The 25561-nt window shown below is 40.2% G+C and overlaps 1 protein-coding gene across 2 annotated transcripts in view; it reads left to right on the forward strand.

Annotated features, from left to right (window-relative positions):
- PCSK2 (proprotein convertase subtilisin/kexin type 2) overlaps positions 1-25561 on the forward strand; it is a 137561-nt gene that overhangs the window by 106485 nt on the left and 5515 nt on the right. For both annotated transcript variants that reach the window (XM_058181983.1, XM_058181991.1), the window contains exons 9-11: positions 18069-18284; positions 19460-19560; positions 20912-21139. In XM_058181983.1, the coding sequence (XP_058037966.1) occupies positions 18069-18284; positions 19460-19560; positions 20912-21139 (545 nt within the window). The remainder of the gene's footprint in view (positions 1-18068; positions 18285-19459; positions 19561-20911; positions 21140-25561) is intronic.

A 25561-nucleotide genomic window follows, 5' to 3' on the forward strand; every position in this document is an offset into this window, starting at 1 on the left:
TATTCAACACATGGGTAAGCTAGACAATTTCTTCCTACCTTATTTATTTATTTTTTTAGCTTTTTCCTCTTATAAACATACGGTGATGATGTTCATAACAACTTCATGAAGGATCAGCCTCAGGAATTCCCTCCTGTTTAAGAAGTTTGGAAACCCAATTTGACCCCAGTTTGGGTGCCCCTCCCCCCTCGCTTAAATTTGTGTATGGCTTTCTATGTATTAAAAATGAAATTCTTATAGAACCTCAACTAAATAACAATTATGTAAAAATGTAACAATTACAATTATGTAATTATGTAACAATTATATAGAAAAAATGTTTTAGATGCAAAAGACATCTCCCTGTAAAATTCTGTTTCAACAAATTAGTCCATTGGCCTGATATACTTGGCCCAACATAGTGTTATCTTCTGGGTGGATTATCCCACCCCCACATCTAATCAATCCAGTGTACTTAGTGGCTATCCCTTAGCTGACGTGAAGCTTCATTTACTCATGGGTAGACAGGAACACTTGAATTTATATCAGCTCCACCTACTCACTGGCTCACATAGAGCTTTATTGCCTAGTAGGTGGTTCTCCCCATTTGTTAGCAATAGCTGGATTAGTTTCTGAGTGGCTCTGCTACTCTGAGCAACTTGAGGGAAACACAAAGCACTGAAGGATGGAGATACGGTTTGCTTTTATGTCTTCACTTGTCCATCGCCTGCTTCAGTCCACCGTGTTGCCTCTACAATTCCATTAAATCAGCCTCAGCTGGACCATAAATGGCACTATTTCTTCAATCATTTTCTTTAAAAAGCAGCTACTGAGGAGTCACTGTAGAAGAGATTATTGCTGCCTGGTCAAAGATTGGGGAACTTCCTGAAAATATTTGATTCTCCACTATGTGATTTCATAAGATTGGATGTGACATGAGCTTGGATTACTCTAGCAGGACTCTCACTCTCTCTCACTCTCCCTCCCTCCCTCCCTCCCTCCCTCTCTCTCTCTTTTGCTCATATTTTGATGGTAGCTGCTAGGAGATTTCAGGTGATTTTTAAAAACTTGGTTAAAAACAATTGGGTTTAGATGAATCAGTGCAGCATTTAATATACAGTATTTTATTTTAGTAGAATGAAAGAAACTTGTATTTCAGGATTCTTGTGGAATTTATCAGATAGACCTGCAATTTTTATTAAGGGACCAGAGTTTTTATATTAATTTTCATTTAGGTTATAAAAAATTGGAAAAGAAAAGGAACACTGTACTTTAACTACTCCAATAGCCATGTAATGTCAATTATTACATTTACAGAAAATTAACACAGGAGTAGTAATTGAAGAGAACAGACTGGTACAGGAAAATGTGCTGCACTTAGCATAATATGTTCAATTGAAAGGAAATTGGTGCTAATGTTGTTTAAATGGCAACTCTATGTCATTTCATTTAGAATTTCGTTGAATTCATAATAAAAAGTGGCTATCTTCCTTAAGAGCAAATTAGCCTAAGGCTGTACTTGGTCCGGATTTCAATCTATTTGGCTGCAAACCAAACCTCTCTTTCAGTAAAACCTTACAACTGTTACCATCACAATCTAATCTCATGTGTAATTCAGTTGCCAGAGAAATTGACCATATTTTAGCCAATGTTCTGAAAAATTAGGCTTTAAGGATTTCTTGCAGTGAATGTCCATGCATGTGCTTTCCACTCCAAGTCATTCAATATTAATTCTAGATCTTCTTTCCTGGTTGTGTTTTGTAAATTACATTGGGTACTTTTAATTAGCCAGCTCTGATGTCAGAATACTCCTGCCAGAATACTATAGAGCAGGGGTGCCAAACTGGCGACCTGCAGGCTGGAATGCTCACATGTAGGCCACGCCCACCCCAGCTTCACGAATGGGAAAAACATCATGAAATGTCACGTGTTGGCAATGTGATGCGGTGAGCGAGCTTGACACCCGTGCTCTAGAGGTTCCTCTGCTTGTCATGAGGGAATATACTAATTATATAGCATCTGGGAGAATGCTTTTCCTTGCCTTGTTTGCAGTTTCATGCATATTTTCTTCTCAGAGCACAGTTTGCTTTTTAAATGAGTTTTCAGGGAGAAGTTAATCAGGGAAAGAAGCAGGCTACATCAGGAACACTTGCTTTCAAATGGCCTTTTCTCACCTAAGTCTTGTTTTTAAAATGAAAAACAAATTGAGAGTCCTAAAACTCTACACTACAGCATATGCCTAAGAATGCAACAAAATGGAAATGCCACTAGAACATATTGCTGTTTCTGAAATAGTCTTGTTTTTATTGCCTGTGGACTGAAAATTCCTCTGTATACTGAATAACAAGCCATTAGACATGATAACCCTCCACAATTTATTTATTTATTTTTGCTTCAGAGGAGGAACCGCTTCCTTGTTAAAGACCCTTTCCTAAATCTGCTCTTTTCCCAGGTTGAACAGAGCCCATCCATTCTAGGTTGCTTCCTTGAATCCATAAAGCCTTTCTCTTTCTCCATGCTTCTCTCTCCCTCCCCATAACCAGTTGTTTTTCCTTGCAATGTGTGGGAAGCTTTTCTGTGGCATCTTCCAATAGATCTCCAGTTCTGCTCCTCAACTTCTCTGGAGGAAAACACAAATGGTCCAATTCATCACAGTCCGTTTTCTATAGGTTACCTAACACGAGTGCTCGCAAGCATAACTTTGCTAGACAAAAGCCACACCTGATTTATAATGAAGCTGGATGATGACATGGGAAACACAGAGTAGGGGTAATGATCCAATTTTTGGGTCTTTCCCATAACCCACCACTGATGTGGATACAACAACTAGATTGATAGTTTTCTTGGTTTTGGCTTGATGTGATGTAGGACCCCAATCAAGTTTGACTTGTTTAGCAAACAATGGTAAAACCAGGGGTGAAATTCAGCAGGTTCTGACAGGTTCTGGAGAACCGGTAGCAGAAATTTTGAATAGTTCAGAGAGCTGGCAAATACCATCTCTGGCTGGCCCGAGTGGGGAGGGAAGGGGGATTTTGCAGTATCCTTCCCCTGGAGTGGGAGGGAAGGGGGATTTTGCAGTACCCTTCCCCTGCCACACCCACCAAGCCACACCATGCCCAGCAAGCCACAACCACAGAACCAGTAGTAAAAAAAAATTGGATTTTACCACTGGGTAAAACAATGGCTTAGGGTGATGTGTTCTAGGCTTATATCTGGAACTATATATGTCTTAAAATAATAATGGCTCAGTTATATCTAGCTGAAATAGAAAGCCTAAGAAGATAGTTTGTGTACTGAATTATAGATGTGTGTGTTGGAGAAATCTCACCCAATATCTATCAGGTTAAGTTCAGTTCCAAAGCTATTAATGCTGCAAGATGAGGACAGCTAGTGAGATGAGTTGTTAATACTCATGATACAGTCTTGCCAACTCCAGCTCACCAATACTTTAGGCTGGGGATGGAGTTGGGGGATGGGGACGACACCATTAAGGGTTCCCAAGACCCTTAATTATCTGTTGGGGACCATAGATAGTGTCTCTTCTTTTGCTTTTTTGCTAAGATATAAATGTGTGGGCCAAATAGGTGCACAGGAGGCAGTGAAAGTCAAGAAAAATGCATGGGGTTACAGGAGTAGTTGAGAGGTGCTACATTGGTTTGGGATGGCACACAGTTAGTGGTATGAATTGGAAAGGTATTTGGGCATGCTTGGAAGTGTACAAGAGGTGCCATGTAGGCTAGGAATGTATGCAAGGGAGGTGATATGGGTCAGGAAGGGCGTGGGGGGAGGAGTACCCAGAGCTTTTGTGTGGATTGGAATAGTCACATGGGAGAAGCATAGGTTGGGAGTGCATATGAGATGCTGCATAGCCAGGGAAGGCATGTGGGGGTAGTGCAGAACTGAAGGCTGCATGGGAGCAAGTAAGGGGTACTACACAATTTAGGAAACACGTTGGGGGGCAGTGTGGGTCAGGAACAATGTGTGAAGGTGAGCAAAAGGTGCTGCATGGGTTGAAAAGACAATGGAGACATGGAGACATTGGAGACCAGGGAAGATGCATAGGGATGACACAGGTAGGAGTAGTGCATAGGGAGTGGCATTGGCTGGGAAGAGTGTGAAGGGATACATCCAGTGGTGGGAGTCAGCCAGTTTGCACCACTTCGGGAGAACTAGTTGTTAGCTTTTTGAGCAGTTTGGCAAACTGGTTGTTGGAAGAAATCATCAGGGCAGAGAACGGTTGTTAAATTACTTGAATCCCACCACTGGATACATCTCTTCCCAACAGGCAGATAAATGGCTGCTGCTGGATGGGGAAAGAAGTGAGACATTGCGAGACTTCCTGGGAATTTGCCATGGAACATGAAGACCATGCGACCACAGCAGTGGTTACATGGGATGTATGAGAGCAATGCAGCAGCAGCCATGACTCCTAAATTTCATTTCCTCAGAAGTCATAGGTCTCAGGTATTGAAACCTTTCTGTAAGTTAGCTCATTTGAGCTATCTTGGTTCAAAAATGATTGCCCTAAGATGCACTGTTTTTGCTCAGGTAAAGGTCACAACACAAGAGTTTTAGTAGTATATAGATATCATCCTGATTCAAGAGCAAAAGAATTTTATGCCTCTTCATCATAAACCCTGATCCTTTGCCTTGAGCTGAAACTATATGAGTCCTCTGCATTTCTCCCTCTGTGCATCAGTGCAAGGTTACATAACTAGCATTGTTAATTATTTCTGATCCATTCTCCATAACAATGCCAAAATAACAATATGTGCATGTTGACATAATCCCACACTTGTCACTGCCCCTCCTCCCAGATGCCCCTGGCAAGGTATTTGGGGATTAGGACTTTTGGGAATCTGCCTCTAAAAGAGCAGAAGGCAAAACATTGCCTATATTTAAACAACACCAGAAGCAAGATAGCTGTGTACTTTCTCTGGTTCCCTCTTTCTCCCTTGCTCTGTTCTATTTTCAGACTTTGAATTATGCAGGGAAACATCCAAGCTTTTTCTTTTCTTTGGAAAACAGTCAATGGTTGCTGCCAAAAAACACAGATAATTAGCACCCCCTGCTAAGATGTTCTAGCTGAAAGCTTAGGCAGTATGAAAATGGCAAGAAAGGAAAATATTATAGATTGGAAGTGTGACCTTCAAAATATATTCTAACTTGCAGCAATGCTGTTTCATATTCATTATCAGATCCCCTTCCTCTAGTTTGCTTTGGTAAGGGTTCAAAAGAAAATAAAAATGGTTGCTGGAAATCTGGAATAATGTCAACCTGAATTATTTTAGGTGGAATAGTTGGATGAACAGTTCGATGTATCTTAAATTGCCCTAACCCTGCAGGGTTTCATATCAAGTAATAGAACTCAAGAGTCAGTCCTATATTGCTTCCTTCTTTGCGTATTGCCTTCTCTGAATGCCTTTAATCTTGCCCTCTTTTACTATCTTTACTAAATTGCAACATTCGTATAGATCTTGACAATTTAAAGTATATACAAATTTGCCAGTGATGTTTAATCTTCCAGGGTCCTTTTCATAATTTATGGAAAGTTTACAGTGAATCTCCATTAATAACAATTATTATTATTATTATTATTATTATTATTATTATTATTATTATTATTATTATTATTATTATTATTATTATTATTATTATTATTATTTAATTTCTATACCGCCCTTCTCCTGAAGGACTCAGGGCGGTTTACAGCCAGATAAAAATAGCATTCACAAATACAATACAATAAAATCAGAGTTAAAAAACTTATTCAAATTGGCTGATAATTAAATATAAAATACATAACATCATAAAAAATCCATTAAAATCCTAATAAAACCCATTTTATGCCAGTCCCGCGCGGAAGAATAAATATGTCTTCAGCTCGCGGCGGAAGGTCCGGAGGTCAGGAAGTTGACAAAGTCCTGGGGGAAGCTCATTCCAGAGAGCAGGTGCCCCCACAGAGAAGGCTCTCGCCCTGGGGGTCGCCAGCTGGCATTGTTTGGCTGACGGCACCCTGAGGAGACCCTCTCTATGGGAGCGCACAGGTCGGTGGGAGGCAAGTGGTAGCAGAAAACAGTCCCGTAAGTATCCCGGTCCTAAGCCATGGAGAGCTTTAAAGGTGGTAACCAACACCTTGAAGTGCACCCGGAAGACCACAGGCAGCCAGTGCAGCTTGCACAGGAGAGGTGTTATATGAGAGCCATGAGTGGCTCCCTCTATCACCCGCGCAGCTGCATTCTGGACCAACTGGAGCCTCCGGGTGCTCTTCAAGGGAAGCCCCATGTAGAGAGCATTGCAGTAGTCCAGGCGAGAGGTAACAAGAGCATGAGTGACTGTGCATAGGGAATCCCGGTCTAGGAAGGGGCACAACTGGCGAACCAGGCGTACCTGGTAAAAAGCTCTCCTGGAGATGGTTGTCAGGTGTTCCTCAAAAGACAACCGCCCATCCAGGAGAACGCCTAAATTGCGCACCCTCTCCATTGGGGCCAATGACTCGCCCCCAACAGTCAGCAGTGGTTGCAGCTGACTGTACCGGGATGCCAGCATCCACAGCCATTCCATCTTGGAGGGATTGAGTTTGAGCCTTTTTCTCCCCATCCAGACCCGCACGGCCTCCAGACACTGGGACAACACTTCGGCAGCTTCGTTGGGGTGGTCAGGGGTAGAAATGTACAGCTGAGTGTCATCAGCGTACAGCTGGTATCTCACCCCAAAACCACTGATGACCTCGCCCAGCGGCTTCATATAGATGTTGAACAGGAGAGGCGAGAGAACCGACTTTGTGATCCCACTTTGTTTCTCCAGCCCTTTCTTCTCTTTTCCTCTCCATGCATATAAGGGAACTCATGGACTGGAGAAATAAAGCAGAGATGCCTTATTTTGAATTTTGTTTCTTCAGCCAAGCACACAAGTTCTCTTCTGCACATGGAAGAGAGATGAACTCCTGTGCTGGGCTAGAGAAATGAAATGGAGACCCCAGGATGTGAGCTACATTTCTGCAGTCTGATGAAGGATTTCCACGCATATTCCCCTGCATGGAGGGGAGGGGACACCTTTGTGCAGGTGGCAGCAGCTTGTAACCTTCTTTGGCAGCTCCCTCGTTGACTTTCTGGGAAAGCCAGCAGAGAAGATTGCAAATGATTGAAGGGCACTTAACAACTTGGTTGTAAGTGCAAATAAATTGCCAAACATCCAAATGACAATCACAGCAAAATGTTTTATGATGGGCGGAAGTGTTTTATGGCTCATAAAAACACCCTTTTGGAGCTTTGAACAATTGTTAAGCAACCAGTCATAAGTCAAGACTACCTGCATCCCTGAAAATGGGGTATATATCTGTATACCTGATATAAAAATAGTCCTTATTTGGAAACTAGTCATGATGGAGCTCCAAGAATACTTTCAGAATAGGAAAGTACTTATTCAATAGCTATGTCATGGATCTTTAATAAAACTCTGACATGAATAAACATGGAGACTCTCATTTTGCTTGCCAGGGTTTGATTTTGATTATCATATTCCAATTACATGAATAAATGAGGAAAACTGAAATATTAGCCAAGCAAGAAAGACATGTCAAGAATTTTAATGTGCTAGCAACCAGGAAGCGATTATTTTCAGTATCGGAGAAGGGATATAACAACATTCTCCTGCTCCAGACTGAGATACTCAGTTTAGTTGAAATTAAAGTGGAATGTACGTAATTGGGAATGATATGAAACATAGTGTTTTTCATCATATTCAGCTAAGGTGATTCATAAAGCAGCTGCTTGCAGTAAATTCATTGTCACACAATAATTTGGATCAGCAGCTTGGTAGTTCCCCTACAGAACCTTTTCCATGAGTTTTATGCAAATAGAGTCACAGCTGTTTGGTTCAGGGTTTTCAAGAAAATATAACAATCCAGATGTGAAAGAATTGTTTTGCTGTGAAACAAAAGTGGGCAATTGCTGGCCCCTAGCCTTGGCTCTCCGTATTTGATTTTGGAGTCCACAAAATGCTGCTGCATCTGGATAACAAGTTGCTGAAAAGCAGTGGTGGGATTCCACTGGTTCGCACTGATTTGGGTGAACCGTTAGCTCTGATTTTCAGCTGTGAGCGAACCAATTTGCTCCAATTTTGAAGTAGGCCCACCTGCCTGCCCCTGCGTTATACTCACCTATATTTCCATTTCCGAAGACCAGTTGATCAGCGCAGCAGAGTGGATTGCTGCACCTCAGCTGTTTTCCTCGCTGACTGCAATGCAGAAGGTGACTTTTCTCAAAACTGTGTACACGCACGCACCGATTGTTAAACCAGTAGGATCCTGCTGCTGCTGAAAAGCAGTGGAATAGTTTTCTTTTAAAAGAAAGAAATGACAACGAAGGTGTAGCATCTGAAAAATATTTAAATACTTTTTAAGATGAGGTCCCTGGATATCAGGAAGAAAATTGTCTGTTTTCTGTCCAGCCTCTTTTATAGCAGGCTGCACCAAGCTGCCCACAGATACTGCCTTTATTATTTTATTTCCATATTCTTTTAATTAAAAAATAAATAAAATGGAAAGCAAAGTGCCATCTTCCAGCATTAGATCTATTTCTATGAATTTGCCTGAATCCTAATTAACCCCATAGCAAATCTTAGCCAACACAAAAGTTTGTTGTTTTGGTGGGAAGCCTCTTGCTCAGAAAACGAAAAACAACTAGCAGGGTCAATAAAGAACATTAAAAAAGCTAGAAATACATGCTGAATTTAGTATTTAGTACTGAACTGGGAGTGTAGTAAATTGTCTTGTGAATGGCCCTGGCAGCCGTATTGGAGAAACAACCATATCATGATTTTGCAATTCCTACAGCTACTATATCTGAGCTGCTACAAAAAGAAGAACATTCTAATCCTTTGCTGCCTAGTGCTTAATCCCTAATTTTGCAGCTCAGTTTATGGTATCCTATTTGGGATACCATAAGTTCTTCTTTGTAGTCATGCTAAAGTGCTTTTCTTCCATCCTTCAGGTGTCAGAAAAGATGGTATGCTTATCATTGCTCTTATTGTTGAATCCTGTCTTGCCAGGAATGGTACAAACCTTACGTTTTCCTTGTAGGACAAGTTAAGGAAATGGATTGTTGGATTCCCCTGAACTTGGTTGCCTCCCACCAGACTCTACCAACCAATGGGGGGACAAAATCCACCTATTTCTCTCCTTAATATGGGAGATGGAGATGGGAAGGAGGCAACTTTTGACAGACAGCTAGAGCAGCAGGTTTATTCATCAGTCAAATTTTGCTCTGGTTTTGCACAATTGTTTTTTTTTTTGTTGGACAGTTTAAGGGGCACAGGTTTAACATTATTTGTAAACAATGAAAACCTATATTTAAAAGTAGCCCCCAAACTGGATGGCAGGCAGACTGGCTCCACTCTGAAGTGAAGCAGGATTCTCTAGTCCAGGGGTCGACAACTTTATTTATTTATTTATTTATTTATTTATTTATTTATTTATGTATTCATTCATTCATATTTTTATACCGCCCTTCTTCAAAGACTCAGGGCGGTGTACAGCAAATAAAACAACAAAAATCCAAAACAAATTAAAATACTATAACTAGTTTAAAAATCTAATTTGACCGCTGTATACTTAAAATATTAGCTAAATTTTTTCAAAAGCTAAAACCCTGTTAAAAACCCGCTAAAACACAATGTAAGCCGCCCTGAGTCTTCAGAGAAGGGCGGGATATAAATGCAAATAAAACAAACAAACAAAAACCCCATATTAAAATCAATCAGGCCAGCCCCGCTTGGTGAAAAAAGAAAGTCTTGAGCTTGCGTTTAAAGGTCCGGAGATCAGGGAGGAGACGGAGTCCCACCGGCAGCTCGTTCCATAGAACCGGGCCCCCCACAGAGAACACTCTTCCCCTGGGGGCCGCTAGCCGACATTGGCTAGCTGACGGCATCCTAAGAAGGCCCTCCCTGTGAGAGCGCACTGGACGTACCGGACAATGGGAGGTAACTGGCGGCAGCAGGCGGTCCCGTAAATATTCCGGTCCAATGCCATGGAGCGCTTTGAAGGTGATAACCAACACCTTGAAGCACACCCGGAAGACCACCGGCAACCAGTGCAGCCTGCGCAGGAGAGGTGTTACATGGGAGCTACGAGGGGCTCCCTCAATCCCCCGCGCAGCCGCATTCTGTACCAGTTGGAGCCTCCGGGTGCGCCTCAAGGGGAGCCCCATGTAGAGAGCATTGCAGTAATCCAGACAGGAAGTGCCGAAGGCATGAGTGACCGTGCATAACGAGTCCCGGTCCAGGAAAGGGCGCAATTGGCGAATCAGGCGGACCTGATAAAAAGCTCCCCTGGCGACGGCTGTCAAATGGTCTTCTAAAGACAGCTGTGCATCCAGGAGAATGCCTAAATTGTGCACCAATTCCCTGGGGGCTAATGATTTGCCCCCCACAGTCAGCAATGGGGTAAGCTGACTGTGCCGGGACACCGTCATCCACAGCCACTCCATTTTGGATGGGTTGAGTCAGAGCCTGTTCGTCCCCATCAAGACCCGAACGGCCTCAAGACAACCTTAAATACTCAAAGAGCCACAAAGGTCCTAACCAGAAGACCCCGTTCAATTCTGGAGCTGACCAGAAGTCCGGTTCCCCCACCATAGAGTCTCCTCCTAGCACGGCGTCCTTTTTCCTCTGCCAACTAGAAGTCGATTTCCCAACCATAGAGTCTCCTCCTAGTGCAGCATCCTTTTTCCTCTACCTGTCCTAACTGAAAGCTTTATCAATTGTGGAGCTGACCAGCAACAGGGAGCTTCAGCAGAGGGATGAAAGAGGCACATGCGGCTCCAGAGCCGCGGGTTGCTGACCCCTGCTCTAGTCAGTTTCTCTACTTTGCTCACACTACATGATTGTGCTCATCCAAAAGGACTCGTCTTATATTTTTTTGAAAGACAGGTCTGCCACTGTTCAAAAATATAGGCATCTGAGAAACCCACATCACATCTAAGAAGGTTTTTCAAAAAATGCAGGTTAAAGATTTCATGAGCATTTGTCTCAAATGAATATCAGTGCAGAAGACATCCAATCTCCTGTCCCACACAAGATTTCAGAGAGAAACATGTAACAAACTCGATATCCTGTTGTCCAATGTTTTTTCCAGTCACACCAAGCTTTCCTCTGCCTGGCTAGGTTAGAGTAAAGCATAAGGCTGGATCAATCCCACTTTTTGCCTTCTCAAGGCACAGGAAGTCTCTTAATCAAAACTTGTCTACTTCCTTTTCCCCCCACTATTAAGATGTAACTACAATGAAACCATTCTCCTTCAGTCATAATGAACTAAAGCTGATGCTTCTACCAAGCTTGAGAAGTAGCTAGAAGATATTCCACATGTGACAGATAGCACTTCATTCATATTACCATTTTTTTTTAAAAAAAAGTATGCAAACATTATTTAACTTATATATTCATCATGCGATCAGATTGTCACATTGGCTAAAAATTCTAGGAGTTCTAATCCAGCCCTTCTAGAAGGCACCAGGTTAAGAAAAATTGATTTAATGTCCACGAAGAGGGGAAAATTCCATGGGCTTTAGAGAAGAAATAATGAAGATTGCACTGCCAATTCTCTTTTAAAAGTCTTGATGTTTATGAGGAGTTTAACAAGGCACCAAAAATTGGCACATTTTGTGGCTTCTCTTGTGTCTTCATTTATATGTCTGGCTTCATTACTGCTTGTTTCCAGTTTCTATTTGCCCTTCTAAAAATAGTTAACTAAGCTGATAGCTATCTGCCCCCTGCCCTTGGCCAGGAAGACCTTTGGAGACTCGGTTCATTTATTTCAGTTCTGATCTGCTCCTTCTCCATTCATATGAAGGTGGTGCTGAGGGAACATTATATTGCTTCAATAACTTAGCTCTGCCTAAGGGACATAGATTCTGCAAAGGTAGAAATGATTACCGGTACCTAAAGAGAAGCATTAAGAATTTATAATTTAATCGTGGCACTGTAATTGGATTCTCTGGTGAAGAGAAAAGCATGGACATTTTTAAAATGAGAATCATTACTTTCTTTTCTTTTGTTGAGAATGTTCAAAGTAACTTGATTTTTTACGTCTAACTCTTGCAGTAAAAAAATGAATGGAAGGTTGAGGCAGAGGATATTATGGTTAAGAAACATGACGTCAGTGGGACTTAATTTTAAGATGTCATAATAGGACTGTGCTCTTTGTTGTTTATGGTACAAGAACCAGAGTTATTTTTCTGTGTCTCTTTGCTGCCATCTGGTGACCATTCAGATGTTTTCAGATCAGATGTAGCATCTGTAAGTTATTTTCCATTTCAGGAGGCCATTTAAAGTGCTTCTTTCTTCATTTATTTAATTACAATTTCTTAAAATCTCAGTTGTCCTGTTTATTAGGATTTGTTTACTATCTAGCTCTATACTGTGTTGTTTAGCAAATACAACTCAGATATGTGTGTGTATGATCCAGAGGTATTGATGCTACAACATCCTCTTAAATTCATGCCAATAAATTATATTAAGTATGCTGCAATCTTCCACTCAGATTTCACCTTTATGTATTTCTGAGTAATAATTATTTTGATCAAATACTGACAACAAAACTTGGTAGAACAATTGTGAAAGCCTTGGAAAAAATATTCTGATACCAGGATGTGTCTATATCTACAAAGATATGGTGGAAGCCATGGTATTTCCTGCAACAGTCTATGGAAGCACAAATTGAACTTTAAGGAAGCAGGATAGGAAAAGTATTGATGGTGTTAAACTTTGCTGTTGGAGAAGACTTCTCAGAAAACCATGGACAGCAAAGAAAACAAAGAAATGGATCAATGGGCAAATCAATCTAGAATGATCATTAGAGGCACAAATGACCAGGCTCACATTATCCTACTTCACTCACACCATGTAAAGATCTATTTCTGTGAAAAAAAAGTGAAAGGAAAGAGAAGAAGGGTACAAGTAGCATGATGGAGGGACTAAGTTACAGTAGTAATGAGTGCACAGTTGGAAGACCTGAACAACAAGGTTAGGGACAGTTCATCATGGTGAACATCTATCTATATGGTTGCTAATCTTTTCCCAACCTGTTCCTTCAGATCTTCCAGTGCTATACGCATTGCTGCTGTAACAGAGTCCATCCAATTTGCTGGTGGTTGTCCTCTTGTTCCCTTTCCTTCCACATTTCCCAGCATTATAGACCACTTCAGACAATTAAGTATTTGCATGTGTCCTAAATATGATAATTTGAGCCTGGTCGTTTGTGTACCCAGCTCAATAAATTATTCTGACAGGTTTCTGCCTGCTTGACAGTCACACAGATAGGCTCAAGTTGATTCTCTGCCGGGGTCATCTGATCTCGGAGAGCTCAAAAAGGTTTATTCCTTAGGATCAGGAGGGGGAAAAAAGGCATGCTGAGAGTGGAGATATCAGTGCTGGATATCCTTAAAGTTGTTTAAATGACCTCAGCTACTGATGGAGAGAGAGAGGGAGAGGGAGGGAGGGGGAGAGAGAGGTGGGGGAGATGGTTTCCTCCTCTCCTTTTACAGCAATTTCCACCTGAGGTAAAAATTATTGCCTAATCCAAGTAATGCAGTCTGAAGAAATGAAGTGAAAAGAGGTGAAAAAGGAGACAGAAAGGATTTGAAAGGGAGAAGAGTAATGGTTTTCCTCCTGACTTCAAGAAAAGCACGGCCTAAAAGTTGATGGTCCTAAAAGCTTGTTCCTGACTTTGGAACAAAAGAGATTCGAAAGAAGACACAATGAATAGCTGAAACATATTTTACTGCTTTAACTAATAGAAAGATTGACTCAGGAATAGTTCATCATTCTAACTTTTGGTGCATCTTCTACTGCTTTATTAAGACCTGGAAATTACCAATGCAAAAGGGAAGAGTTGAAGGCATATTCGCCCAATGTTGTTTGGAAAACTCATTTCATGGGACCTCTTAATATTTTTATGTTCCTTATTGCTACTAGAATTGCTCTATATAGAAGATTACAAAACTACCTATCACTTTTCTTCAGACTGAGATTCCTTTACCAACTAGATGTGCCTATCCAATTCCCTTTAACATATAAGGAGATCAGAACTATTTCCTGCAATTGATGTTTTTGATCTGTTGGCTTGACCATAATATTAAAATGCTACAAACATTGAGCTGGCAGTGCAGTTTGGCAGAGAGTGGAGGAGAGGGAACAAACAAACAGATAACAGTGTCAAATATATATAAAAACTTATGATTTATTTATTCTTTGGCAAAGTTCGTTTGACTATTAAAGGTGACAGGAAGAAAGATTGGGCAACCCTCCTCCTTCACCACCCCTCCTCCTTCTCATGTTCTAATATTTTAAAAATGTCTTCTGCCATCCCTGTTTTATGTATGAGTAAGGAAAATACGACTTCCCCACTGTATGTGGTTTCAACCTGAAGATCCTGCAATGAAGCAAAACATTGAAAGAACAGAACAGAACAGAACATAATAGAATAGAATAGAATAAACAGAGTTGGAAGTGATCTTGGAGGTCTTCTTGTCCAATCTCCTGCTCAGGCAGGAAACCCTATACCATTTCAGATAAATGACTGTCCAATCTCTTCTTAAAAACTTCCAGTGCTGGAACATTCACAACTTCTGGAGGCTAGTCATTCCACTGATTAATTGTTGCAAACTGTCAGGAAATTCTCCTTAGTTCTAGGTTGGTTCTCTCCAGGGGTGGGCTGTTACCGGTTGTAACAACCGGTTTGCCCGGAGCCAAAAATGTGAGCGCGTCTTCCATGCATACGTGCAGCATTGAAAAACTGGTGATTAAATAGGACGTGATAGTGCCAGGGTGGGTGGGCAGGGCCAACACTGGTTGGAACTACCGGTTTGCTCCGAACTGGTAGCAGCCCACCACTGGTTTTCTCCTTGATTAGTTTCCATCCATTTCAAGAAGTGTTCATACAGGTAGTCCTCGACTTACAACCATTTGTTTAATGCCGTTCAAAGTTATAACAGCATTATAAAAAGTGACTTATGACCATTTTTCACACTTCCGACCATTGCAGTATCCCCAGGGTCATGAGATCAAAATTCAGGCACTTGTCAATTGGCATGTATTTATGACAATTGCACTGTCCTGGGGTCACATGATCACATTTTGTAACTTTCCCAGTTAGCTTCCAACAAGCAAAGTCAATGGGACAAGCTAGATTCGTTTAACCACCACATTATTCATTTAACTCCAGTGATTCGCTTAACAACTGGCAAAAAGGTCATAAAATGGGGCAAAACTCACTTGTCTTGTTTAGCAATGGAAATCTTGGGCTCCATTGTGGTTATAGGTCCATAACTACTTGTAGTCAGATTGCTGAATGGTTGAACAATAATAGAATAACCAGTGGTGGAATTCAATTTTTTTTACTACCTGTTCTGTAGGCGTGTCTTGGTGGGCATGTCTTGGTGGGCGTGGCAGAGGAAGGTTACTGTAAAATCTCCATTTCCTCCCAATCAGCTGGGACTCGGGAGGCAGAGAATAGATGGGGGCGGGGCCAGTCAGAGGTGGTATTTACCAGTTCTTCGAACTACTCAAAATTTCCACTACCGGTTCTCCAGAACTGGTCAGAAATTGCTGAAACCCACCTCTGAGGATAACCCTATGAAACTTTAAATACAAGTAATTGTTTGTGTTCAGTGAAACTCATTGTGAAAGGCCAGAGATCTTTTTTTTTTCAATCAGTTGATAGTGCAGAGATGTAGCTGTACCACAAACCTATGTAAATTGCTTCTGTGATTGAATTATTAATGTTCCAACTGTCCCCTATACCCCCACGCACTCACAAATTGGGTTCCTCAGGAAAAGGAGAATGATGCTGAAGGTTATCTGATTGCTGAAATAGAAAAATACAAACTGTCTCTCTGTATGTCTAGGAAGTAGATTGAATTTCAATAGCTTTAGAGAGTTAAATTGCTTGCCCTTCTTTCTGTGGTCCTGATCTAAATTGGATGTCACAGATCTGCTACCTGGATTGGGACGAAAGCTCCCACTTGTATCAAGAATGTGTCAGACCTTAAGATTTTAATTGTCTGCAGTTGTTAGAGAATCAAGTAGCCTGGGAAGTTAAGTGGACTTCTTTCCATTGTTACAAAAGGGCAAGTCCTCTTCCTATTATTCCCTGCATTGATCCCCCTGGGCTGCCTTAGGTCACTGTGGGGGGAAAACAAATCTTTCAGCAGCTTAGTAAGTACTGGTATATTGATAAATGGGAGTACAACAGATTGTGAAATTGGCTGAGAAAATTTTAAACAGAAATGTAAACAATTCAGTAATTTATTACTTTTGAGTGATTGTGTGTTTTATCTGTACAATAAGCAGAGCATTTCTATCCATTTGTTAATGGGCTTTACCCATACAAGTCTGCCCAGTTACTGGAGGGCTGAAGGTGGAAGGAAGACATTTATTATTTAAATTGTTCTGCCCTGCTCACCCTGGACTGCTCACCCTGGACTTCTCCACTGCAAAAACATATGGACTTCAAATCTAGATCAAGGCAAATCAATAGATGCAATCTACATAGACTTCTGCAAAGCTTTTGACTCAGTAGTACACGATAAACTTCTCCTTAAACTAACATCCTATGGCATCTCAGGACCCCTCCACAAATGGATATCTGCTTTTCTGTCTAACAGACAACAAGTGGTCAAAATTGGCAATGCTTTATCAAATCCTGTTCCTGTCAAGAGTGGCGTTCCTCAAGGCAGCGTCCTTGGACCAACACTCTTTATTCTATACATTAATGATCTTTGTGACCATATCTCAAGTAATTGTGTTCTCTTTGCTGACGATGTCAAACTATTTAACACCACAGACAACACTTCTATCATTCAAAACGACCTTGACCATCTAACCGCTTGGTCTAAAATTGGCAGCTCCAAATTTCAACCAGCAAATGCTCAGTCTTACATATAGGAAAAAGAACTCTAAAACTAAGTACATACTAGATGGACATTACCTTACAGACGACCCCATCCCGTTAAAGACCTTGGAGTTTTCATGTCAAATGATCTAAGTGCCAAAGCCCACTGCAACTACATAGCAAAAAAGCTCTAAGAGTTGTAAACCTAATTTTATGTAGCTTCTTTTCCAAAACACCACACTACTAACCAGAGCATATAAAACATTTGCTAGACCAATTCTAGAATACAGCTCACCTGTTTGGAACCCTCACCACATCTCTGACATCAATACAATTGAACGTGTCCAGAAATATTTTACAAGAAGAGTTCTCCATTCCTCTGAAAACAACAAAATACCTTATCCCACCAGACTTGAAATCCTAGGCTTAGAAAACTTGGAACTCCGTCGCCTTCGACAAGACCTAAGTTTAACTCACAGAATCATCTATTGTAATGTCCTTCCTGTCAAAGACTACTTCAGCTTTAATTGCAATAATACAAGGGCAACCAATAGATTTAAACTTAATGTAAACCGCTTTAATCTAGATTGCAGAAAATATGACTTCTGCAACAGAATCATCAGTGCTTGGAATACTTTACCTGACTCTGTGGTCTCTTCCCATAATCCTAAAAGCTTTAACCAAAAACTTTCTACTATTGACCTCACCCCATTCCTAAGAGGACCATAAGGGGCGTGCAAAAGCGCACAAACGTGCCTACCGTTCCTGTCCTATTGTTTTTCTTTTCTTCTTCCTATATATGTTTATATGTGTATATACTATATAATCTTTTTGTATGATGTTGTGACAAAATAAATAAATAAAAATAAATAAATAATGGAGAACTGGGATGGATTTAGGATCCTTTATACCTTATCCCCCATCCCCTTCACAACTAATACTTTTGATAGAACTTCCACACATACTGTTTCGTAGTCTTGAAAATCAAGAGGCATAAAAACTCAGATCTGATGTCCATACCAGGGAATGGAGTGGTATGGTGGAGCAACACTCGTGTGGCTTCTGTAACATTATCTCAAGAGACCAGAAGATTCCACATGAAACTACTTTTTCCCACATTAATATCTTTATCATTTTTTTAAAAAAAACTATTTGACATATAATGACTAAAACTGATTGCCGGGGTTGACCTTTACTTCAGGGCCGTGGTGGCAAGGGAAGTATCTATGTCTGGGCCTCTGGAGATGGAGGAAGTTATGATGACTGTAACTGTGATGGCTACGCATCAAGCATGTGGACTATCTCCATCAATTCAGCGATTAACGATGGGCGGACAGCTTTATATGATGAAAGTTGTTCCTCAACTTTAGCTTCTACTTTTAGCAATGGGAGAAAGCGAAATCCTGAAGCTGGAGTGGTAGGTTGAACAATTACTTCTTTTTGTCCTGTGTATATTTTATTAATCAGTCTTCATTCAGCTGATACATTGAATAATGGCTTCCTTAATATCCACCCAATAATTTTTGGAAACTTGAGGGAACAGTATACAACGCTAGATGAGAAAAAATCCTATTTTACTGTTGTTTGATGAAAAAACTGAGAGGTTTGGCTGAAAGGAGATTTACTTTTGGAGATTCTCATTATTTAGTGAGACAAACATGGAAAGGTCATGAATTCTGTATGAAAATCAAGCAAGCCAACCTCCATTTCTCTACTCAACGGATGTTTGGTGACAATATTAAAGTTATAATTCTGAGGAATTATAACTTTAATATTGTTTTTAATAAAGGTTTTCAAGAATATGTATGTTTTTTTGTACTTCAACCTGCTTGAGAAAATGCATGAAGTTGGTATCGGATAACAATTAATGCCAGTCTATATGCAAGTATATTTAGTAGGATAATTCAATTTTAAAATTAAGCAAAACTAGATGTGGAAATTAAAAATGTACACAGTAAAATGTTAATTACACAGTTGCTATACCTTTAAAAAGCTTTTAACTGTAAACTTGGAAACCATCTGGCTGTAGTGCATGGAGATAGTTGCCCACCATCTCAGGAAAAGGTTCTTTAAGAAATTGCAAACAGATGCTCTCCTCACTTAATTCTCTGGCTTCATGTTTAGTTTAAGGATTTGCACACAGGCCCTACTTTTGCGAGTTCCAACTTCTTGTTATCAAATCTGAAGTGCCGCATAACCTAACAGCTGTATGTTGTTGAAAAAAAAACCTTCTTGTTGTTGTTAGTTGCAAAGTTGTGTCCGACCCATTGTGACCCCATGGACAATGTTCCTCCAGGCCTTCCTGTCCTCTATTCTCTGACTCTCAAGTTCCAGCTGATCAGGGGAAATGGGGATTTTGCAATATCCTTCCCCTGGATTGGGGAGGGAATGGGGGTTTTACAGTATCCTTCCCCTGCCACACCCACCAAGCCACGCTCACCAAGCCAGACCCACAGAACCAGTAGTAAAAAATTTTTTGAAACCCATCACTGGGAATAAGTGATTATTCTGTTTAATATCTTTTTATCTCTTTCAATACCTTGAAGACTCAAGTATCATTTATCTAATTAAGCTTGTTGTACTTTGTTGCAGGCTACAACAGATCTATATGGCAACTGTACATTACGCCACTCAGGAACATCTGCAGCTGCCCCAGAGGCTGCAGGAGTGTTTGCTCTAGCCCTGGAAGCAAAGTAGGTGAAAGCAGCCATCAGTTATTTTGTTATAAATGCAAATCGCTCGATGGCTTGGAATCCAGTTTGAAGCATCCATGAACTGAACATCAATTGCTATCTAAAGCAAGCTGCACATGGAAACCAGTTTTATGTTTTTTAGAAAATGTGCAAGGAGGAAAAGGATATTTTAAAAAAAATTCAAAAGGATTTAAAGCCATGCAGGTGGCTTCTGTTTTACTTGATCTTCCTGTATTGACAGAAGAACTTGAAACCACTTTCGATGCAATCGGCTCCTTCATAGCCTCTTTATCTCCTGCACATATTCTCGAAATTCATCAAGAGGGCTTAATTCTTTAGAATGTAGTTAGGTTAACTTTAGAGAAGAGACATAGAAGATGGCACTTATTTTTGAAGAGGTATTGATTTCTCTAATGCATTTTTAACCCATGGTCTCTTAAAGATCTGTCTCCTCCTGTTCAATTCCACCATGGCTTAGTTATTTCCACCCTGATTGCTTTTAGTTGTACTGTACACTACGCATATGCTGCAGTACATATTTTATTAAAACACTGTATTGCTTTTTATAGTCTCCTAAGCATACATTAAATATATAGGAAACAATGCCTCTGGATGAGATCTGAAAATCAGCTGCCAAAATATTCTAAGAATAGGGCAGAACATTTCTCAGAAAGTTTAATTCAAGCAAAATCTACTACAGTATATCTATCTACCTACCTACCTATCTACCTACCTACCTATCTATCTATCTATCTATCTATCTATCTATCTATCTATCTATCTATCTATCTATCTATCTATCTATCTATCTATCTAATCTATCCTCTATTATCTTCTATCCTGTGTCTATCTACACTATATACCTGTATCTATGTCTATCTAAAACTTCTATTTCATCTTCACTGTCTATTGCAGGGGTGTGTGTCAAAATCTGCAAGATTATGTCACAAACCAAGACCTGTCATGCATTGATATAAGATATACATACAAAAGGGGTGGGACTTATATAATGACATCACACTCATTTTGTGAATTTTCGCTCTCCCCCTCCCCACCAATCCCAGGCAGAAGCACCTGCTTAGATAGTACTATTATTATTTATCCACAGATCCATGTATTTTTAAAAGTATTGTTTTTATGGGGACTGTTGCCCATACGAAGGGCAAGAAATTTTGTGAATGGAAGAGTTTGCCCTCTCCTTTTGATGATTCGTTAAGCCTTAAAAAATGAATCCTTGCTATTTTTAAAAGTCTTGCTTGTATACACATAACAGCTGCCTGAGATATACAATGGTCTTTGCCAAAGTAGATTTTCTAAAGATGTCAGATCTCCCTATTTTGCTTTCTGGCAGTGTGGATCTGACCTGGAGGGACTTGCAACATTTGACTGTGCTCACGTCCAAAAGGAACCAGCTTCATGATGAAGTTCACAAATGGAGAAGAAATGGAGTTGGCCTTGAATTCAATCACTTGTTTGGCTACGGGGTCCTAGATGCTGGCGCAATGGTTACAATGGCTAAAGACTGGAAGACTGTTCCAGAGAGATTTCACTGTGTGGGTGGATCAATCCAAGAGCCTCAGTAAGTAACATACGTGTCTTGGAACTTTGCATAGCTCTTTTGCTGTGCTTTCATTTCATCCTGTAGCTGGGAAAACATCACATTGGCATAAAATACATTGTCCCATAGCATGACCTTCATATGCATCAGGAATGGGAGTATGCTGTGCTACTATCCACCTTCTTTGAGGAGAGTGTTTGGTGATTTTTCCTGAAATTTAAACCGGAAAAAACTAAATGTGATTATATTACAGAATGTGTTCTAGTGTGGTATTTCAACCCATCCCTTCCTTCCACCCCCCTCAAAGGACCAATTACCTGCCAGCCCATTGGTAGCAAAAATTACAGCTTTCTTAGTTGCAGTGAAGTGGCTGACTGAATTTGTGTAGTCCAAATACAGTTGCTGAATGAACTCTTTAAACCAGAGGTCAAGAAAGGTGTTCTGTATAAGAGAGAAAACGCATCAGCTATGGCGTAACCTCAGACTGACATATTTTTTTCCAAAATAATTATTAACCTAGTAGACTATCAACCTATTAGCTATTAAGATGCAACATCGTGTTTTATGCAGCTGAGACCGAGGACTGTGGTTGAAAAGATGCAGTTTGAAACATTACTTTTATTTATTTATTTATTTATTAAATTTCTATACCGCCCTTCTCCCAAAGGACTCAGGGCGGTGTACAGCCTTATTTAAAACACATAAATACACAATATAAATCCCAAATTTAAAATGCATTTAAAACAAAATATTTAACAAGGCCTAATCAACTAAAACGGTCATAGACCGATATAAAACCCTTGTATAATAGATATATAATAGATGTTTGTGTCAAATCATAGCATACACACAGCATAGTTACTAAGCTGCGTTCTTCAAAAGGTGTTTCTGTGGGGGTGATCTTTCAAGTCATTTTCTGATTTCTGAACTAGTCCTTGCATTTTTCATGGCAAGGTTTTTCAGAAGTGGTTTACCAGTGAGGACTGAGAAAGAGTGATTGGCCCAAGGTCACCCAGCTGGTTTTGTGTCTGAGGTGGGCCTAGAACTCCTGTCTCCCAATTTCTAGCCCGATGCCTTACCCACTGCACCACACTGACTCTACAAAGGTAGGGAAGGGAACAGTGGTGGGATTCAAATAATTTAACAATGTTTAGGTTTTGTGGCATAATCATGTCTTCAGAATCAGTGAGTGGAACATTTTTTTTTACCCACAGTAAACATCCGTATTGATGAGTCCTTAATCCAATTTAAACTTTCCAAACTGTTGCCTCACTTCAATGGATTAGTTATCCTTCACTAACTTTCCACATGTAGGAATAAAGAACAGGGTTATTCAATATGATTCAGATTATCCACTCTTACTTAGCAGGAGAAACTTGGAGTTGTAAATCCAGCTTGGCAATTACATGGCATTTTCCTCCTGATATAAAGCCAATGTGATAGGCTGAAGCAAAAATGGTCAGGAAATGCTTTCTGGAAAAGAGCTCAGTGCTCTATTCCTCACAGCAGAAAATGGATTTCATGAAAGGTTACCAGATAGGAATTCTCAAAGCACTATATCAAGCAGCTTTCTATGCGTATTTCAATATGCAAGAGCCATGAGTAATAAAAAGGACATGCTTAACTCTGTCAGGGAACCCCAATTATTACTTAGCTTGTCTTCATTTATAAATAATAAATGGGGCCACCTTTCAAAAATTCAGAAAATAGTTCTTCCTCTTCACCTGAAAACTGATGATAAAAATTAGGAAAGCTGTGGTCCTTGCGTTGTATTAGTTGGAATATAGCAGAGCTTGAGTGTCTTACTGTCCTTTCCCATAGATCTTCTTTCGCATTGGACCATAATCTATTATGCTTTCCCTGATCTTTTTTCCTGGTGTTGGTAAGAACAAAAGCAGCAACAAATCAGCATTGTTTCTGTCAATATTCCTTTCTAGTGACTAGGACACTGAAAGCACAGTATTATAGTCAGTCAGTTTTTCAGGATATCTTCATAGTCAAGTATCCCTGGAAGCAACACTATTATGCTACTGAGACTACTCCTTCAAGGTTGGCCAGCTCAAGAAAAAGATAAGATTACAGGAATTCTATTTTATTGTGATATCTATAGAACATTAAAAGCTTGACAGAGGTTCTTTCTATTCCATTTTATACCAAATAAAAATCAAGGCAGGGTTATGTTGAGTTTCTTTCTCAAACCTTCTACTTTCCTAGGATTGAATTGTTTAATTTCCTTCTTTAAGAGCTCATCCATTCTTTCATCAAGGAATTTCCACATTACTTTACATGCCTACATGATCTGAAGATTGTGTATCTCAAGGGTTCCTTATTTAGAGGGAGAAAGTTGGGCACATTCTGAAGCAGGGGTCACCAACCTTTTGGACCTCAGGGACCACTGAATTCATAATTTTAAATCCGATGGACCACTTATATGATCCACCTAATGACCAGCTGGGTGGGCGTGGCTAGGTGGTCATATGAGTGGGTGAGCATGGTCAACTTGATGTCACTCACGTCGAGGGGTACCTTGCCAGCCTCTACTGACCCCTTCCCTCCCAGACACTCATCGCCTCCCCACCTGGGCTCCTTAGGGCCCCAACAGGAAGCAGTTGCTGGAGCTAAGCAGCCACCATGAGAAGGAGTTGTCAGTTCAAATTGGATGTGGCTGAGAAAGAGGCTCAGTAGAAGCACCTCACTGAGGACTAGGAGCATAGGCTTTCCAAGCAGAGGGAAGACATGAGGGAGTGCAAGGCCAGGTACCGGTGCCTGGAGGCTCAGTGGGCTGAGATGGTCAGTCAGTTCCAGGCCATGATGCAGTCCCACTGGAACAAGGTCCTCCAGCCTTCGCCCAAAGCCCTGCACCAGGAGGCTGAAGCAGACTCCAAGTCAGAATTTCTACCCCCCTCTGACCCACACAAAAAGAGCCCGAAGGGAGAGACTCTCTGCAGCAACAACAAACATTTATTGCACGTCTCCAGCCCAGGGGCCGTAGTTTGAGCACCCCTGATTTGGTGCAATATAAAAAATGCAAAGCCCCATATGTTGGAAATGTAAAAAGAAAGAGGGAACATACTACCATATGTGGTGGTCCTGCCCTGAGGCTTGAAAATATTGGCTTAAAATTAAAGATTGGATACAGGAAATTACTAATGAACAATTAGACTTAGAACCAGAACTCTTCCTACTGGGGATCTTCAAAAAAATATTTGTGAAAAGAGCAAAATATCTAGTACTACACATATTAACCGCTGCCAGGATGTTGGAAACAACCATACACACCTGCAGAGAAACTTGTCATACAAAAGGTCATGAATTGCACAGAAAGGGACAAACTAACGCTGAGTTTAAAAGATAAAGAGGCATCGATATTTTACAATGTGTGGGAACAGTGGTATAACTGGATAGAACTGGATAGATTAAAGATAGGTAGTTATTAAGTATAAGTAATAGATAAAATAGATAGTAATAGATAAAATAAGAATGTAAATACACACAATTTAATTTTTGTAAATAACGCATGAATTATTGTCACAAGAAAAACACCACAAATAGCTGTTGTTGAGTGATATAATTTTTTATGTTTTTAATATAATAAAAGTTTAATAAAGTGTATTAAAAATGCAAATAATTTTCCTGTAGACCACCAAAATTTTCTCATGGACCACCAGTGGTCCACGGACCACCAGTTTGGGACCGCTGTTCTGAAGTATTCACTTTGCTTTCTAAACTGGATAAGAAAAATAATATTCAAGCCATAATACAACCAACACCAGGACTGGAAGTTCTTAGTCCAATACCAGAAACTTTAATGACAGTCTTTATTCTTATATGCAACAGGTTGTCCATGACTAGTGTTCAGATAAAAGCAATAACTGAGCATGGTCCATAATATTCCAGTTTGAAGCCAATTAAACCATTCATTAAATTTGTATCTGATTTATTCCATCATATATTGATGACTCCAGGTTACTTTTGGGATTCTGCATATGTAATCTGAATGCTGTTTCATTGACGCATTAAATATTTCATTTGTTCTATGTTCTCAAGTCTTCAGCTTAATGCTAGGCAGTCCAATTATTTTCTGTTTTGATTTCATATGAAGTCAATGAAAGAATCAAATAATTAATTGGGGCAATTTATTAATTTACTATTCCATATATTTTATAGGAATTTACACATTACTGATGTAAAAGTTTAATACGGATTATAGAACATATTGGTTAGGTTTTATCTGGACAAATTTAAATATAATAGCTTAGTGCCACATATTTACTGAAGGCAATGATGAGAAATGCTGGAAGTTGTAATTCAGCTATATGGAAAGAAAGGAAGGAAGGAAGGAAGGAAGGAAGGAAGGAAAGAGGGAGGAAGGTAATTGGAATCAGAAGGAAGGAAGGAAGGAAGGAAGGAAGGAAGGAAGGAAGGAAGGAAGGAAGGAAGGAA

This window comes from Ahaetulla prasina, chromosome 1 (genome assembly GCF_028640845.1).
Source record: "Ahaetulla prasina isolate Xishuangbanna chromosome 1, ASM2864084v1, whole genome shotgun sequence".
Taxonomy (NCBI): Eukaryota; Metazoa; Chordata; class Lepidosauria; order Squamata; family Colubridae; genus Ahaetulla; species Ahaetulla prasina.